The sequence below is a fragment of the Argentina anserina genome, chromosome 4 (assembly GCF_933775445.1).
Source record: "Argentina anserina chromosome 4, drPotAnse1.1, whole genome shotgun sequence".
NCBI classification, from domain to species: domain Eukaryota; kingdom Viridiplantae; phylum Streptophyta; class Magnoliopsida; order Rosales; family Rosaceae; genus Argentina; species Argentina anserina.
The window spans coordinates 26429699-26448815 of record NC_065875.1 but is presented as its reverse complement, the minus strand read 5'-3'; the positions used below and the strand labels follow the sequence as shown (position 1 = coordinate 26448815).

The window sequence follows — 19117 nt, the reverse complement described above, 5'->3', positions numbered from 1 at the left end:
TGAAATTGTCTGTCGAAGGAATTTAATTGCCATAGTACGCTAGCGTAGTAAGGATCAATGGTTTGAAAAATTCCTCATTTCATTGATAGCCTGGCCGTAGCCATTTTGTACAAAGATAGCTAAAGCAGCGCGCCAAAAGCACTCAAACAGTTGGTCCTTGTGCTACGGATGGACTCTTACTTGTAATAGTACTTGAGTTGTTCCATGTTCCAAGGATGGGCTAATTTTTCTCCGTACTTGTCTTCTAGGCAGTACGTGTTTGGGGCTATGATTTGGACGACTTTATATGGTCCATCCCATTTCGGGCGTAGTCCAGTGACCTTTGTTTGGATCTTCTTTAGAACCCAGTCGCCTACTTGTAGTGTCCTGCTTTTGACCCTCGAGTTATAGAAGCGTGCCACGCGCTGTTTGTTCTGGATGTTATGGCGATGCGCTGTGATGCGTTTCTCTTCCAAGAGATCTTTATCAAGGTGTATACTGTCCGAATTGGTTTCGGGGTCAAATAGTGAAACCCGTTGTGTTGGCTGAATTACTTCGATGGGTAGAACTGCTTCCGTGCCATACATTAAGCAAAAAGGAGTTTCGCCTGTGGCTTCTGTTGGTGTGGTACGGATTGCCCATACTACCTCGTCAAGTTTTTCTGGCCAAAGTCCTTTAGCTTCACCCAGCTTTTTCCGAAGAAGGCTTTTAATCAATTTGTTGGCGGCTTCTACTTGCCCATTGGTTTTTGGATGTGCTACGGATGCGAATTTGAGCTTAGTTCCTCTTGCCTTGCACCAGGTGATGAGGTACTCGTTGTTGAACTGCGTGCCGTTATCTGTGATGATAGACTCCGGCGTACCGTGGCGGTAGAAGATGTTGCGTTGCAGGAAGTTTTGAACCTTCTCGGTTGTTATGGCCGTCAGGGGCGCAGCTTCAATCCATTTGGAATGATAATCGATACATACAATGACCCATTTGAATTGACATTTCCCGACGGGTAATGGGCCAATCAGATCCATTCCCCAAAGGCAGTTGATCCACGGGCTGACTATGTAGGATAGTGGTTCGGAGGGTAGGCGTGGTATGGGTCCATGGATTTGACATTTGTGGCAAGACCTGGCGAGCTCCTGTGCATCGGAGGCTAATGTGGGCCAATAATATCCTGTGCGGAGTGTTTTTGCGGCCAATGCGCGGCTGCCGTAATGGTTGCCACAATCACCGCTGTGGATTTCGTTCAAGATCTGCTTGCCTTCTTTGGTTGTGACGCACTTGAGGTCAGCATTCAGCAGACCTTGGCGATAGAGTGTGTTGTTCCGCAGGTAATATCTTACCGCCCGTCTCCTTAGTTGTTTTGCCATGGTCTCGTCCTCTGGTAGTTTGCCGTTGCACTTGAATGCTACTATCTCATCCATCCATGAGGCTTGGTCGCGCTCTATCTGGCATATCTGTTGCAAGGTCTGGTGAATGGAGGGATGGTGGAGAATTTCGACCCTGGTATCCTTGTGGCATTGGTGGGGTTGCGCCGTGGCGAGTCGTGCTAAGGAGTCCGCTCTTGCGTTGTTGGCCCTCGGTATTTGATTGATGTGGTAGAATTCGAACCGCTTTAATAATGTTGTGGCATACGCCAGGTAGGCTGCTAGTTGCTCATCCTTAGCAGTGAAGGACCCGGTGATTTGATTGACTACGAGCTGAGAATCACTGAACACATTAATGCTAGTGGCGCCCGTGCTTAGGGCTAATTGTAGTCCTGCAATCAGTGCTTCGTACTCCGCTACATTGTTGGAGGCAGCAAAGTTGAATTTTAAAGCATACTCGAGTTCGAGTCCCCCCGGTCCGCTCAAGATGATCCCCGCTCCGCTAGATTTTGCGCAGCTAGAGCCATCTACGTGCAAATTCCATGGTGAAATACTGACGGGGTTGATGACATTATCTGGTTCCACTTCCGCCGTATCTCGGGGAATCATTTCTGCTATGAAATCGGCTACAGCCTGTCCTTTTATGGCGGGTCGTGGCCTGTATTCGATGTCGAATTCTGTCAGCTCGATAGCCCATTTGCTGAGTCGCCCGGAGTGTTCTGGATTCTGTAGTACTTGTTTGAGAGGTTGATTTGTGAGTACGTGGATGCTGTGAGCTTGGAAATAGTGGCGCAGTCGTCTGGCTGCTACGATGAGCGCGAGGGCTAATTGCTCCAATGTTGGGTATCTTGTCTCTGGGCCGTTCATAGCTCGTCCTGCGTAAAAAACTGGTAGTTCTTTAGTTCCATCACGGCGAACTAAGGCACTGCTGACCGCAGTTGTGGATACTGCGAGGTAAAGGTACAGGGGTTCACCCGGCTGCGGGGTTGACAGTAATGGTACTGCGGCGAGGTAATCTTTTAATCCCTGAAAGGCCACTTGGCAGTCTGGTGTCCATTCGATCAGTTTACTCTTAGAACGTCTCAACAATCTGAAGAACGGCTCACACTTGTCAGTCAGTCTTGATATGAATCTAGATAATGCCACGAGCCTGCCTTGGAGGGCTTCTACATCCTTCTTGAGTGTTGGCTGCGCCATATCTAGGATGGCCTGTATCTTTTCGGGATTCGCCTCTATGCCGCGTTGACTGACGATGTAGCCCAGGAACTTGCTTGTTGTTACGCCGAAAAAACATTTCTCCGGGTTTAATCTCATCTTGTACTTTTTGAGCACATTGAAGATGGTTCGGAGGTTGGTTACATGGTCTTCTGCTTTTATGCTTTTGGCCAGCATGTCATCGACGTACACCTCGATTTCCCGACCGATGTGTTGGTCAAACATTTGTGTGACGCACCGCACATACGTAGCACCCGCATTTTTTAATCCGAAGGGCATTACGTTGTAGCAGTACAGGCCCCTATCAGTGACGAAGGTCGTAGCTTCTTGATCCGCCGGGTTCATGCGTATCTGATTGTACCCGGAGTAGGCGTCCATCATACTGAGCAACTCGTGACCTGCCGTGGCATCGATGAGCTGGTCAATTCTGGGTAGGGGGAAACTGTCTTTTGGGCATGCTTTGTTTACGTTCTTGTAATCCACACACATACGCCATTTACCGTTGGCTTTGCGTACCATAACACAGTTTGAGATCCACTCAGGGTACTGTACCTCCCGGACGAACTTCATGCCTCTTAATTTGTCAACTTCCTGGCGTATTGCCGTGCTTTTTTCGTCGTCGAAGCTTCGGCGCTTTTGCTTAATTGGGTGTGCGGAAGGTTTGATGTGCAATTCATGCATGATGATGTCGGGCGAGATGCCAGGCATGTCTTCATAAGACCATGCGAAGACTTCCATGTTGTCGCCCAAGAAACTTGTTAAATCTCTCTCAACAGTGGGATTGAGAGTTGCCCCGATTTTGATCCTGCGCTCCGGATGACTTGCGAATGGCGTAATGCTTTTCAATGAGGATTCGGGGTTTGCCGGGATTTTTGTCTCGTATGGCGTAGCCTTCTGCTTGCTCTTTCCCTTTGACGTTTCGTCATCTCGTGCGTCGACAACTTTGTCAGTTAAGTTTACTGTGGCGTGTACTGCCAGGATTTCGTGTCGGTTGCGCGTTTGTCGAATTGCACGTGTCTGGCAATCTTTTGCCACGGACTGTGAACCCCGGACCTGTCCTGTTCCGTGCGGAGTTGGGAATTTTATGATCATCATGTGTCCTGCGATAAAGGTTCTCATCCGGTTAAGTGTAGGTCGGCCGATGATCCCGTTGTATGAGCTGTAGGCATCGACTATGATGAATTCAGCTTCGACGCAAACTGTGCATGGTGCAGTCCCAATACACACCGTCATATAATCCGAACCTAGGGGTTGGGTTATGTCACCAGAGAAGCTGACTAGCGGTTCGTGGTCTTGTACCAATTTCTTGCCGCTACGCTCCATTTTTTCGTAGCAGCCCTTAAATAGGACGTTGACTGCAGATCCCGTGTCGATCATCATCTTCCCTACATCCCATTGTCCGCCCAGGATTGCGTCTATGAGGAAAGCGTCGTCATTGGGTAAGGAGATGCCAATTTCCTCGTCCTCAGTGAAGGTGATCGGTTTCCATCCTTCTTTCTGTCGTTTAACGTTTCCTCCTGTGATGGCATACACCTGTCTTGGGTGATTATTGCGGTCGAGGCGCTTTTTTGCTCGGTTGGACAAGTTGGTCTTCGGGGCTCCTCCCTCTATAACGTTGATGCGGCGTAGGGTCTCGACTGCGGCAACCACATTCTGTTGTACCCTCTGTTGCGCCGGGCGAATTCCCGTGTCGCCATTGGTTCTTAATATGCGGAGGGTGCGGCAATCGTTCGTGTTATGACTTCCATTTTCGTGGAATCTGCACCATTTACCAGTTTCCGCTTCGGTTTGGGGGCGTAGCGGTCTTGCTGGTTTCCTCAACGTGTCCTGATGTGCGTGAAAAAAGTCCTCCAGGGTCTCTTCCCTAGGCAGTGTGTGGTCACTACGGCGTCCCATCGCGTTAACTTGGCGGGGGTCTCTGTTGTCGCGACGTTCCTGGTCAATTCTTCTGTTCCTGTCCCGGCCCCTGTGCCGATCGTTGTTACGCGCATCACGGTGATTGGCTTGATGCCACTCTCTCTTCCTGCCTTTGCTATGGTCTTCTGTGTTTGGGAAGAGCTCGCGCTGGAGGGGGACTGTGTGTACAGATGTCTGCGGCGTAGTAGTTTTGTCTGATGGTACTGGGGTTCGCTTCTCTCCGTATGTGACGTATTCTGCCTGAGCGTATCGTACTGCTTCAGTCATGATGTCATCGTATGTGGCGCCGCGCATTCGAGGGTCCACATTAATGTGGAACAAGAAGTTCTCTGACCGTAGTCCTTCCTTAAAAGCAGCCAGGGCGAGCGTTTTGTTCAGGTTCCGGCATCTGGATGCTGCCGTCTGCCATCGCATGACGAAGGTGCCCAATGTTTCCCTGCTCTCTTGTTTTACTTGAAATAGGCCATCAGTTGTGTGGGCGGCCCCGGCCATGAGTATAAACCGATTCAGAAATGCTGTGGTTAACTGCGCGAAGGAATCCATGGAGTTCGCTGGTTGTTCAAAGAACCAATTCATGGCGTCCCCATCTAAGGTTTCGCTGAATAGGTGGCATAAGGTGGCGTCGTCGAATTCTCTACTGGCAGTGACTTTTTTGAAGTTATCAATGTGCCGGAATGGATCGCCTTCACCTGTGTACGGCGTGATTTTTGGGCTCTTGGATTGAGAAGGACGCACGGTGTTCATTATCCTCGTAGTGAATGGGCCTGGCCTGGCGGCGAACACTGGTTGGCACCGTGGATTGGCATCCCGTTGTTCTATCGCTGTTAGCCGCTGCAAGATCAGGGCTAGCGTGGCAGACTCGCTGTTGTGAGCAGCTGTGGGGGGTCTGGAGCGAGAGGTGACGCTTGTGCTTCCTTCCTCACGGTTATGGATACGCCGTGGTGATGGTGGCCGTTTCTTGGCGAGTTCGGAGGGGGTCAAGCTGATACTTAAGCGAACTTGTTCTCGTCCTCTTGTTTGCGCGCTGCCCTCGCGATTTGACTCCTCATGTAAATGACTGCGCTCAGCCCGTTCAAGCTGTGTCCGTATCCTGTCAAGTTCGCTCTGGAGAGCTGCTGCTTTCTCACGTTCCAGTACCTCGCGCTGCTGGCACTCGGCTAGGTCGCGAGCCATGCTTTCCATTCTTGCGGCGGTTGCCGGATCTGTAGTCGCATTGGTACTAACGACTGTTCCGGGTGTGGGTGTGAGGATGAAAGGGTCGTTGGCGGAGGGTAGAGGGTGGTTGAGGCTAAGGTCTGTGACGTCTCCGATGTGACCACCTGCCGGAGTAGAGGGGGACGGATTCGTAGTGCTCATGTCGAAGTGTAGTTGTTTGGTTAGGTGTTGCATGGGATGTTTTTTTTTTGTTTGACTTTTTGTTGCGGTTTCCCACAGACGGCGCCAATGTTGATGCTGTGATTATACTTGATTCAGTACGCCGTGCTTCCCGCGCATGTAGTACGCCGTACTCCTGGTCACTTCTCTGTCACAGGTAACACACGTCGTTAGAGCAGAGACCACGGCGGCGTGGTCTTCGACTCTCCGACGCTCAAGTCAGGGTAATGATAATTTGTGCAGAGTGATGGTAGGAAGTTCAGTGTACTTACCTTGTAAGGTCAAGAGTTTGACCTTTTATTGTTGAGTTGAAGTGGATCGTTTACTTGCCATTCGATGTGGGACGACGTCCGATTAAGGTGCTCTCTGGAGCCTTCTTTGAGATGCGCGTGAGGGCACGTCCGTAGTCGGTTTGGGCCGTGGGGAGGCCCGTTGTGTAGTTAGCGCGGCTGACTTGCTGTTAGTGTTGTAGGATTGTGCTATACGTTAGCTTTAATGCGCTGGTAGTTGTGCTGATTATGGCGGGCATAAGCCTATGCCAACAACCATCAAGGCCCAAGAACATGCAGCCAGCATCAGTGGTCTAATTCGGTTCAATCCAAGTGATGAGGATACGCTGGCCAAGGCTGGCTGTGTGCATGCAACCGGTGACGGCCTTAGTAGCAGCTAACTCCACCGCTTTCAGGAAATACAAGGGTGGGCTATTCGACGGCGAATGCGGGCCGAAGCTGAACCACGCCGTCACAGTCGTTGGATTAGGACAAGATGAGAATACTGGTTAAGAATATTGGAAAATATTGAACTCATGGGGTCCGACATGGGGGGAAGGAGGGTATATGAGATTACGCAGAAATATTACTGGTACTGTCGGAGGTAAATGCGGTATGGCCGTCGACATTAGCTTTCCTACGCTGGATCCTTAATTAACGTGCAGAGAATTTTCGCATGTACGTACCGCGAGCACAAGAAAATGAATAAGATCAAAAACACAGATCGAGTTCTGTGATCAGAAATTGTGGCGATCCCTATCGGTATTAATTAAGCAAACAATGCTTATGTAATCGCCAAACAACTTTTTCTTTTTCTACCATTTCTTAAAAATATTAACTAAAACATGATTAAATAGGAAAAGGACAAAACAGTAAAAGGATATGATAGAAGTTTCAATAATCAAACCAACCCGTACACATATTTCTCCCTCTTTCACGTCTTCCAAATCTCCAATTTCAGTTAAGGACGTATCTTCTCATTCAATAAGAAAAAATCACTGAAAAATTATTTTACTTTTGCCATAAAATACATGCCATGACCGATTTCCAAGAACAAAGCAATTGAGAAGCAATCAAGCAAAACTCAATTATGTTTCTTCAAAGTTGTTGCCATGGGCGGAGCCACACTAAGGCTAGAGGGGTCAAATGACCCATCTCATTTTTTAAACTCATTGGTTGAAATATTATATTTTTGCATTTTATATGGATTTTGACCCTGACAATATATTAAAATCATATGATTGAGTAATTTTATCCTAATTTTTAATTATTCACACAATTTTTAAGATTTGTTACCACCATTAATCAATAAAAATATTTCATATATATTTTGTGTACTCATATATGTAAAAAAATATATGTAATATTTTCAATAATTAATATGAACATTTCTTTCATTTTGATGCGAATAGATTATTCTTTCCATGAAGCTCTTATTAATTTAGAGTCAATGAAAATTTTCCTATCGTTACATTTTATTTACTTATGAACTCTGACCCTCCTAATTCATGTTTCTGGCTACGCTACTGATTGTTGCTGCTATTCGATTATGGATTCTTTCTCACACAACTTGTTAGACGATTTTACCGAGCGAGCGATAAAGAAATAAAATGAACGACACACTTGCAAGCGCGGTTTTCTCACATGTACATAGAGCGTGTAAAAAAGGCTAGTATAGAATAAAACCTCTAGCTCTACAAAGGCGTGTAAAAAGGCTAGTATAGAATAAAACATCTAGCTCTACAAAGGCTCTCAAGTATCAACTGTTCATCAGAAGCCTCAAACATGTTTATTCTCAGTTTATTGTTATCCAGCTTTAGCAGATTGTCATGTTTACTTTGTATCCAAAAGAAAATAAAATAAAATAAATTTGTGAAATTTATTTGGTCTCTTTTCATAATGGTATTAACTATTAATGGAGTCTGTGCCTAAAAGATACAGGTTATCTCTGTAACGTGTAGAGCCAAGTGTAGTCTGGTGTAGTAGTAGGCACTTTTAACCCCATTCCCGGCTACTGGAACTCAGTCGCAAGTTGACATCAATGGCCGAGGATTACTATGTACCCTTAAATCGTGCTCAACTTGGTGCTGAAAACACAAACGAGAACCACTTTAAATTTGTATCCATAGAGGAACTAGTTTTTTTTTTTGGAGAGAATGAATTATATTTTTTCAATGAGCTACTATTAGAAACTAGCTTGGAACGCAAACAAGATGTAGATACCCATAATGAGGCAAATGCCCCCCCCCCCCCCCCCCCCCCCCCCTCCTACTTTTTACTTTCGTTTCTTTAAAGATGCATGGGACGTTTGTGCATAGATTGATCAAATGAATTAGGATTACATCATGTGGATCGTGTTCGTACATCTCTCTGAGGGGCTATATTAGTTACGAATCATGCGAAACTATTTTCATCTCCACTAAATAATCCTTTACATTAGTGGATCATTGATAAGAGATAAAGTAAGGATCAAGATTCTTCTATTGTTCTATAAAGAACTATGAATCATATCTAGACAATATTACGACATGAAACTTGAATTTAAGTAGAATAATCCAAGGCACACGAGGACATAGAGTTACTTTCATAAAACATATATATTTGTGTTTTTTTGTTGTTGAGAAAATAAGGTTTTTTTTTCTGTATAATACATAGTCCCCAATTTAATAAATTTTTTTGGACAATTCTGATGGGATCAGAATCTATCAAGGAAAGGAAAGCAAGTAATTTGCACAAAATTAAAGGAAACACATTAAAATAGATTCATAGGATTCATTTCTTGGATAAGATCTACATCGGAGGTTGAATGTCTTGTATACAACTTTTTAACATAACTCTAGATACCCGTTTAGACTATGACCCAACCCGAGTCCATTATTGAATTCATTTAGGTAAATAGTAAAGCAATATATAATTATAATATAATAGTCCTAACAAATTTCTAATTAAAGTACCCCAATTTAATTAGTTTTTTTTGGACAATTCCTAAATTAAATTAGGTCCTATTTGATATCGAATTAGTGTCTATATAAAAAGATTTGAGTACCCGCATAAAACTAAACATCAGCCCCTTTCTAGTTTCCAACATCGATCAACTCCCTCTCCTGTTAATCGATCGACTGATCAGTTGAATCAAGCAAATGCATTTTCGTGGAAGAAATCTCATAGTTCATGTTCTGCTAGCCATAGTGGTGATCGGAACTCCGCTAATCACACTTGTGATGATCGGAACCCAGCTGCAGGGAATATCTGATCAAGTGGCCGCATCCTCCGACGATAAAAACGTTCGTCAAGCCTTCGAGAAATGGATGACAGAGAACAATCGCGTTTACAAGAGCAAGGAAGAGAAAGAAAAGCGTTTTGCCATATTCAAATCCTCGTTCGAGTATGTGGAGGATTTCAAGAAGAACAGGAAACACGAATCGTGGACCGTCGGCCTCAACGCCTATTCTGATATGACGAACGCTGAAATGCCCAGGGGATACCTCCCTCGGTCAGCAGACGACACCCGGTGGGCTGAAATGGTCGCTTAGTACCCTCATATTTACCGAAATAAACTGGGACGCGTACGCCGTCCCCGTCGCTACCGGCCAGTGGCAATGAGTTAGGGTTTGCTTTTGGTCTCTTAATTATTTGTTGCTGTCTATTTGTTTTTCTTTTCTTTTATGATTATGTACTGTGCTATTTACGGTGGGCTGTTGATCAAGTCTCGCTTAAGAATCCACCACGAATTGTGAGAGCTGATGATTGAAACTAGAAATCTTAATTTTCAAGTGAGCATTCCCCCGTTTTAATACACCAAGAATTTCTATATGATATCTATCACCCATGTACTGTACTATATATGCTCGATCTTATATTGATTTTATTGCCAGGAGCAAAGGTATATACTATTTTGATAATTAGTTCTGTTCTATATGGTTGTGTTTGTATGATCTTCATCTACTCTGAAATTTCAGTTTGGCAGGCAGTGGTTCCAACCTGTAGAGGCTTCTAGGTTGAGAAGTAAAATCCAGTTACTTAGGGAAGAATTTTAAAATGCATCCAAGTCTAACCGCTCTAAAGAACCATCTTCTTTGAGTTATGCTTCTCAAGAAATATGAATTGACACATTGGAGGTATTTCGGAATTTATCCAACCCTGTAAATGATCTTTGCAATTTAGTAACTGGAAAGTTTAGTCTGATTTTTATTATCATGAAAGATAATGAATACCATTTCTCAGGCAAAGGCATAGATCTTAGTCATTTACTTTACTGACCGTTTTTGGGGAGAGGCTTCAAGTGTATGGTAGGAATCGAAAAGGTTGATGGAATTTTCAAGGTAATGTTTACAATGTACATTGTAGATGTTAAGTAGGGATGCTGTTTCTGTAAAAGTGATATCTACCATTTTGTAATCTCTCTGTGATTTTACCTCCCTCTTTGACTTCTACAGCTGTTTGTACAGAGTAGGCGGTAATCTAAGTAATCGAAATACAGTAATCACAACTCAGATGAGTTGCATGACTCAAATTTTTACCGCAACTAACTGATTCTATTCACACACACAAAAAGATTGCACCCTTTTCAATCCTTCACAATCTGCCAACGCTAAGTGCTAACAAATAGATATTACAAGTTGTAATATCTACCAAATTCATGTGCTTTGTCAACCGTCCAGCATGGAGAAGCAGAAGCAACCGTGGGGATGTTTTGAGTTGTCAATATTCTCTAACATGGTAACAACTTCCTCCATTTCCGGCCTTTTGCTTGGTTCTGCATCCCAACATCTTTTCATTACTTTGGCCAAGGAGCTTGGACAACTTTTAGGTATTTGTGGTCGTAAATTCTACATTAACAGAAACAAAGAAACATGAGTAAGTTCAAACCAAATAAATTTGTAACAATTTTAAGGAGAAGAGAGAATTCTATATCTAAATATCCTTACTTTATATACAACAGCTGAAGTTAATTCTGAAAATGAATAGTTAGAGTACGGCATTTGGCAGCAAGAAATCTCCCATAAACAAATTCCAAAGCTGTAAACATCGCATTTTTTGTCATATGGTTTAGACTCCAATACCTACATATGCATTCAGATAAACATCTTGAATACTGTAATAGTAATACTAATTAGAACAATGCATAACAAACTTCTGAAATTATTTAGTACCTCAGGGGCCATGTATCCAGGGGTGCCGGTATTGCCTGTCATCTCACTCAAATTTAAAGCCTGAAGACGAGCAACACCGAAATCTGCTATCTTGACCATCCGATTGTTATCAAGAAGCAGATTTTCTGTTTTCACATCTCTATGAACAATGTTCTTCGAGTGCAAATAGCTCAGTCCTCTCGCAAGGTCAAGTGCTAGTTGCAAGACATCCTCCATAGGTAGCTTCCTCTCACGAAACTTGATGAGGTAAGACTTGAGAGTACCTCCAGAGAGATACTCGGTAATCACACAAGCAGAATTACTGCTTAACTTCTTGTTATTACTCTGTTGTTTTAGGTTTGAAGTAATCATAGTTGTTGCTCCAATGCACTACAGAAAAAAAAAACCATCAAACTTTAGCATATATATAGATACAGATATATAATCAACTGATTGATCAGCATAAAAAATCAAGACACAAATTTCACCTTAGTAACATTGGGATGTTCAAGTTCATACCAAACAGAAACCTCACGCTGAAAATCTCTTTGAAAAGCTTTTGGTCTTTCTCCCTCTTCTCCCCAATCCAACACTTTAACTGAACAAAATTTTAGAGATTAGCCATCATCAAAATTATATGAAGCTATCTAGAATAAAACAGCCCAAAAAATAAGGTGGAAGCTAGTTTGTGAAATCGATCATGTATACCTGCAATGGTTTGGTCATTGTAAACACCTTTGTGAACAGAAGCAAAGGTGCCACGAGCAAAGGGCGCCCCTTTAATAATTAGTTTTTCAGGATCGATTTCCCACTCTTGTATCTCTTGTATTTCTGTAGCTCCGACTCTCTCCATAACTTTGTAATTCTCTTGTTCATTCTTCTTCTTCTTCTCTAACTCAACTACTCTATCAAGATGCTTCTGTAGCTGTTCATCTAAACTCTTTATGTCAATCTTGCTCTTCGCTTTGTTCTTGGGACGACACTCTTCTCTTTGTTCTTCCATCCTTCTTGAAAGTTTCTCTCACAAAAACTCCGAATTTTCAAAATCAGAGTTCAAGAGCTTTTTTTGTCGATCAATCTTCTCTTTCCGTTTGTGATACGTAAAGAAAAATATACATATACAGGCGGCAATTTGGATAAGGGATAGCTCTATGTATCGTTCCTAATAGTATTTCTATTTCGACATGGGCAGGGTCGCATAGACTTGCTCTGTTTTTATACATCTACTGCAATTCTAACTCTAGCATTCTCTTTTTTAATTTTGATCCGACAACTTAAGCAAGACGTCTCTCGCCCATCAATCATATCCAGATTCATATGATTTCCTATCGTTTAAGTCTATAATGTAATTCGAAGTTTCCTTGTAGAAACAATTAAACAAACAAGGCTTTCCTTATCGAGTGAGATCAACTTTATGGCTAGGCCAAAAATAGTTGAAGCATATATACCACTCTTCCTCCATCATATGACTTAAAGATTGATTTATACTCCTCGATGAGTGATTTAAAGATTTAAACCCTTCGTCGATGAATACGCTATGCCTCAGTTATGACAGGTAAAAGAAGCTACTCCACACACAGCTTAAGCTATGCATCTAATGAAACAGTAGGCAAGCTATATATGTACACCAGAAAATAGTCTAAAAGTTCTTGTAAAACCATTTCCCAAAGTCAATAGTTTCGATGAGTGTAGGACAACACCCGAACGCATTCAGATGCAAAAGAGAACAGATGGGTTTGCCCATTCTCTCATGGCTCTCATGAGTTTCCGACCTGTGGATTTACAGAGTGTAGATCTGCAAAGTTACTGATTTCCTAAATCCAAAATATATGTGGAGCTAAACGTTGCTCAGTCAGATATATGGACGTAATGGCAACTTTCCTATCCCAGTCCTGCACAGAATGTACGTTTTCCAACCAAAAGCTTGGAGGAGGTAAGAGTAAAAGGCATCACTCACTACAGCTTTAAGCTTCGACTGCTTTGTGAAGTTCTTCGTCTCTTCTTCTCCGGAGTATCATGTACTTGTTTTTTCGACCCATATGTCTTTATCTGATAATTCTCAAAAGCATCTGAAACTACTGCAACCTAAATGATCAAATTATATCACTTATCAGTCATTGGAATCCAGCATATGAAATTAAGTTTACAATTTAACAATGAAAGCATATATTAAGAGACCAACCAGGTCCGGATTCTTGGAGTAGACCCTGATTATCTTGTCTTGATAATATGAAGGAACCAAATTACTAATGTCCTTGGCTGATATTGGGAGCTTTTCTTCACTCTCATAATCCTAAAAAAAAAAAAAGCAGTCAGATTCAATATGCACAAACAAACAAAATTGTGTTTAGTTGAAGAAGTCTGGAAATAACAGTTTGATAGTTATCTTGATCAGGGAGATTTTTAATCTGGAATCATTTTTTCAACAATGGAAAATAGTTAATGAAGAACATGGATACGAAAAGATACACAAGTCTTATACATGATTGATTTAGTCACAGCAGTATCACCCGAATACACAATTAATCACGTAAAGTTTCAATGATTGACCAGTCAGAATAATCTCGCTGAAGATACAAGCATAGCTTTTGCATTTTGCAGTCACAGAATTGAAGATATTGACTCATGATATTTGACAGGGTGACAGTGTTTTTGAAGTAATCGCAGGCTTGAAAAGTATACTGATATAGTACAAGTATCTAGGCCAAGGAGGTGTGATGTTACCTTGAAGAAAGAAACTCTGGATGATGACATACATGCATCAAGAAGAAAGCTTGTCAAGTTTCAATGAATATTTATGAGTTTATGACCAAAAAAAAATTTCAATGGGAAAATATGCAAACTCAAAGTTAAATGGTACTAGTGGGTTAATGATAAGAATTTTTTTTATTCAATTTCAGGTACCTTTCAAGAGGGTTCTTCGTGCCATTAGTCAAATCAATACTCAAATTGACCACCGACACATCTTCCTCCTTTAGCATAACAGGACCACCTTTCTGGATGGAGATTATATACAGCAGGAATTAGTGTGAACTGTCCAAGTAAAATAAAAGAAGAAAGAGAGAGAGAGAGAGCTATTATTATATTCTCCACCTGTGAACAAATTATATCTCTGGGTGTAATATTTTTGAAGTTATTGAGATATTCCGTTGGAACAATGTACTCATTGCAGAACTGCATATAAAATAAACTTGTAACAGTTAGATTCCCTGAACAGCTTGTTGATTGTCAGAATAAATTAACATAAATAAACATCAATATATCTCTTCAGAAGAAATGAACATAAATAAATAATTAACTCTAAAAAGCAAAGATACTAAGATACATGAATGATTTATAACATCAGGAGCTTTTTTCTTGTATGTGATTGACTGATTGACACATCAAGATACCTGGTAGAGATCCCTTCTCCGAATGCGTAAAATCAAATCCTTTGCCTCCTTCAGTTCGGGTTTATCAGATGTTTCTATTTTTTTCAGAATTGAATCATCTAACTGCACTTCAAGATATATAGCATTAGTGTTGTGATAATAAGAAGCCTTTATAAAAACATACTAATTGATAAAGCTCTTCAACCTTCCAAAATTCAGATGGTTTGTGAATGGAGTCCGCAATCCCAAGTTCAGCATTTGCTTTGCACAGAGCATCAACAACCATGAGGTCAATTGCCTGAGAAAACAGTGGTGTTTACACCAGATCGTAAGTTTTCGTGTATGGTAACCATTCAGCCACAGTTTGATGTTTCAGTAACAAATGGTTAGTTCTATCGAGTACCTTCACTTTTGAATGCGTGTAGACAGTCCGATGCAGATCAGCCCGAGTCATAAACAGCTTGTTGATTGTCAGATCTACCATAATATCAACTTATTATCATAGAGTATAACATGGTTGTTGCAGAAGTGATGATAGAAATAGAATATATTACTAACATTCACTAGCACGGTAACATATCTCATTATCTATAACTCGCATAGTTTCCATCAGCCTGAAAGTTTGAATGAGAAAACACGGTTCTGTCAAAAGCTGCTGTATGCAATCATAGAGTATCTGGACATAAGAGTATGTGCAAATAACATAGCAGACCAAGTTCAATTCTACACAGAACTATCACAAAATTGAGTGGACTTGAGCTGAAGAGTGGACCAAAGCAATATAAATATATTGTCCTTGAAGTTAAGGACAATATGGGATTTGAAAGTTTATTAATACCTCTCAAAGTGAAAATTACAGCCTAGACCACATGCACGGGAGTCACGTTCAATGTAATCAAACCTGTAGACAAGCGGTGTAAATCATATCGATCATATGATCTCCAAATAAAATGCCATGAAAAAAGTTGACAGAAATTAAGTCACCTACTTGTCAACATCTATTCCAGTGCGCCCGTTTGCAACAATATCATACAAGAACAGCTTTTCTTCTGAAGACTACATTAAAAGGAATAGAGGATAAGGTGCTTAAGTGTAGAATATCAAGGGTAAGCTTTAAGGGGAGAGAGAAGTTAAGAAGACGTTTTGACGAATTGAAATAATATTTTTCCCCAATATGAAAACCTCTTCATGACAACTTACTTTCTGTGCCGCATGTTTAGAGCTAGCCAGGATCAGGTCCTGAAAAGAAACACGAAAGAATAAGTCACATTAAATTCATTATAGCAGTTGCATAAACATCAACCAGAATTCATCAGTGCAACTGCATAAAGTGAGCAAGAAAAGAAAGACCAGAAATAGAAGGGATATGAACAGTAAACTGTTACAAAAAAGTGTGGACAAATATGGAGATATGTAGTCGATGACATCATGCAATGAAAGACTTAAGTCACTGAAAGTTAAAATCTGCTTTTGACAGGATTTCCCTAAAGCAAGAATTAAGTCTGCATGACATTCTGTTTCCTGTCCACCCAATGGAATTAAAGTATCTACTGTAGCTTAGAAATATTGGTCTCACGGAATTTGGTGGTGGGAAACATAGTTAAAAGATAATATTGAAGCTAACAACACTAACCTTCACTCTCTTTAGCTCATCAGGGTCAATTTCAATGTTGTGCTCATCGACAATGTAGTCTATCATCTTCACAGACATATCCTCATGGGACCTACAGTTGCCCCCAAAAGAGGATAAATCTCCTGACTAAAAATAGACACCATTTACAGCCATTGAACAAACATAAACCATCCAAAGTAAAGTGCACAATATTCATTCACAGAAAACTAGATGACCATCCTTATAAACTTGACAAATGAACTGAGGACAGGCTGCATGTCTAAGTCAGAAATGATATAAAATCAATTATATTACTGTTTATTCATGACTCAAAGACCAGAAATGGTGTCAATTAAGGGTCTTTACTTAAAATCTTGACCAGTATTTGAATGCAACATGTTGACAGTAAATGCATAGTTTTTGCCTTGTAGTCGTCTTTTTTTTTTGGTCAATGCCTTTGTAGTGGTCTGGTGAAGATAAAATCTTTAGAATCATGTCTCAATATAATTAATCACTTATTTGTGAGCATATTAACATAAAGGTGTAATGTACAAAATGTAGTCAATTTTTGGGTGGACCGAAAGCATCGCAATGAAACATTAATAAACGAACAAAATAAAAGAGTGCTGAATTCTATTCAAGAATATGAAGATCACCATTTGTCACCAGAATGAACCAGCGGAAGAAATCCGCTCTCAAACATGTGGCTGAAAGGCCCATGGCCAATATCATGCAGTAGTCCTGGAAAGAGATTTGACAAAAAAGAAACACATGTTGGACCAGATTACTTGAAAGAGAGCATCTATTATGACAGATATAATTTGTTTACCAGCAAGTTTTACTGTTCTCACATCAAAGCTCTCAATTCCAAGATCCTGGCCCTGAGAGATGCATATGAAATTGGAAAGGGTTAAGTTTAGATTGCATTATGAGGATGATTAGACTGTCAACAATGCATATTCCTACTTGGTAAGTTTTGATCTTATTAATGGCTTCACCAGCAAGCCAATGCACCCCAAGTGAATGCTCAAATCTAGTATGCACAGCTCCAGGGTAAACCATGTTGGTCAGACCTGCATCAGAAGTAAATTTAGAATTAAACCCGAACCAGTATGATGAATAGAAATTGTTCTACATTGATATAGATAGTAGACAAGCGAATGAAAAATAGGTGATCTCAATACTACATTCCAAAATGTGTCGCAATAATATATAAAGTTAGGGACATAGATCATTCAGTTATTTCAACACATCTACAGAGATTAATATCTGTCCTAAATATATCTAGATCGAATCTAGTTGAGATATAATTAGCAAAATTGAACTCACCAAGTTGCTTCAGATCGCGGAGCCTGCAACAAGTGGTAAAATTATGAGAATGTACTTAATTAGAAATAAGCATTGCACCAATAGATTCTGATAAAATCATAAAAACTTTCCTCTGAAACTGTTCAGTATCAATAAACTTCAAGGGGAGCTGCAATAAATCAAAGAAAGTGATAAGCTACAGAAATATAATTTCCTTGAACAAAAGATGACTAGTGTTAATTTCTTTTCTTACTTTTAAAAGCAATATCCCATTTAATAGTGTCCTTATGTGCAGGAAAGCAATTCACATATAGCTACTAAATATACTTTACAGCATTATTTAGCTTTTTATCTCAATCCCATCTTTCCAAAACTATTCCGATATTACAAGTTTTTCTCGAAGACAAATTCAGTAAAAGGATACTGGTATTGCAGATAAAAAGGTCAAGTAATAGATAATTAGTTCAAAATCTGCTTTGACTCAGCCACTTCTCACATGTTTCCGTTTATCAGCAAACAACTTTCAAACAATTTCAACTACAAATCCTTCAAAGACTTCATTCTTGCTTTCTCAAACTTTCAGTCAAAACAACAAAAGAATGTGCAGGTTCAAGCGTATCTAAGTCCTTCAATTTCACTAGATTCTTATTTGAATTCCCGCCACATCATGCTGCCTATCTCTCAAACTCTCAAAGTTTAATTCCCGGCATTAATCCACCAAAAATTTCAGTTACAACTTACAACTCTAATCCATATTCTCTCAAAATTCCTTTAACAATTCTAAGTCCATCTGGTCCTTAACTCTAACCACACGCAGTAAACACAACAAAAGCTACTGTTTGACAAAGACAAAGTAAAAGCACCAGTGAAAATCTCAGGATAAAATATAGCCAAAGCAATCTACCCTAAGTCCTGAGACGATATTCAATATTTATCCAAGGACTTTCTGCTACTGCTACTCCTAGATGCGAAATCGACCTTCTCCTATCATTTTACACACACAAACGATTTCAAAATCGCCGTCACATACTTCTCTTCAAATTCAATCACAGTTCTACAGCTTCGAATTCAAATTCTACTTCGTAAAATGCATTTCCGAATCTCTAAACCAAATCAAAACCAAAACAAGCAGGTCGCGAAACGAAGCAAACAAAAACCGCAACGATACATCGCAATCGATTCAACCACAGCTTTTCAAGCTCAAAATTCAATTTCGTTTCCGAGATTCAACAATTCACAAAGCTATGCACGAAAACTCAAAGCATAAAGCGGAAGCGAAATTCGAGAAGCATCAAAGCAAATTCATCGCGATAAATTAACACGAAGTAGAATCGGAGCCGGAAATATTACCGACTCGAGGTAGAGCATTCCGTGGACATTATCGCGAACGAGCTTCGAATTCCGGCGATCCTGGAAATCGTTCGCCGTGGCCGCCATCGTTCACTCTCTGAGCTTTGAAGAAGAAAATTAACTGAGTAATAGAAGCTAGGGCTTGGAGCGAGAGAGAGAGAGAGAGAGAGAGAGAGAGAGAGTTTGTTAGAGTGGGAATGGAAAATGGAGGGAAGTTGGAGTGAGGGAGCTA

General features: G+C 41.0%; 3 protein-coding genes across 8 annotated transcripts; all 3 read right to left on the bottom strand.

The window, feature by feature from the left end:
- Window positions 1–176: 176 nt before the first annotated feature.
- On the bottom strand, window positions 177–5825 carry LOC126792500 (uncharacterized). Its single transcript, XM_050518911.1, has one exon. The coding sequence runs from the start codon at window positions 5823–5825 to the stop codon at window positions 177–179; it is 5649 nt and encodes a 1882-aa protein (XP_050374868.1).
- Window positions 5826–10655: 4830 nt separating this feature from the next.
- LOC126789976 (serine/threonine-protein kinase STY13-like) lies at window positions 10656–12750 on the bottom strand. Its single transcript, XM_050516086.1, has 5 exons — window positions 11953–12750; window positions 11733–11842; window positions 11266–11634; window positions 11041–11175; window positions 10656–10941 (listed from the first exon to the last, which is right to left on the bottom strand). The coding sequence occupies exons 1-5, from the start codon at window positions 12245–12247 to the stop codon at window positions 10762–10764; spliced, it is 1089 nt and encodes a 362-aa protein (XP_050372043.1). The 5' UTR covers window positions 12248–12750; the 3' UTR covers window positions 10656–10761.
- Window positions 12751–12879: 129 nt separating this feature from the next.
- On the bottom strand, window positions 12880–19071 carry LOC126789974 (uncharacterized). Of its 6 annotated transcripts, none has more exons than XM_050516079.1 (19): window positions 18886–19071; window positions 17669–17704; window positions 17557–17581; window positions 17194–17300; window positions 17057–17108; window positions 16884–16968; window positions 16249–16339; window positions 15816–15854; window positions 15604–15671; window positions 15454–15516; window positions 15174–15229; window positions 15019–15107; window positions 14821–14913; window positions 14637–14738; window positions 14338–14418; window positions 14149–14240; window positions 13969–14017; window positions 13427–13537; window positions 12880–13329 (listed from the first exon to the last, which is right to left on the bottom strand). In XM_050516079.1, exons 1-19 carry the CDS (start codon window positions 18970–18972, stop codon window positions 13201–13203), a joined length of 1455 nt encoding a protein of 484 aa, XP_050372036.1. In that variant the 5' UTR covers window positions 18973–19071; the 3' UTR covers window positions 12880–13200. The 6 variants fall into 6 exon arrangements, with proteins under 6 accessions (XP_050372036.1, XP_050372038.1, XP_050372037.1 ...); XM_050516081.1 differs by having other exon boundaries at window positions 13969–13984; XM_050516080.1 differs by having other exon boundaries at window positions 15019–15092.
- Window positions 19072–19117: the final 46 nt, after the last annotated feature.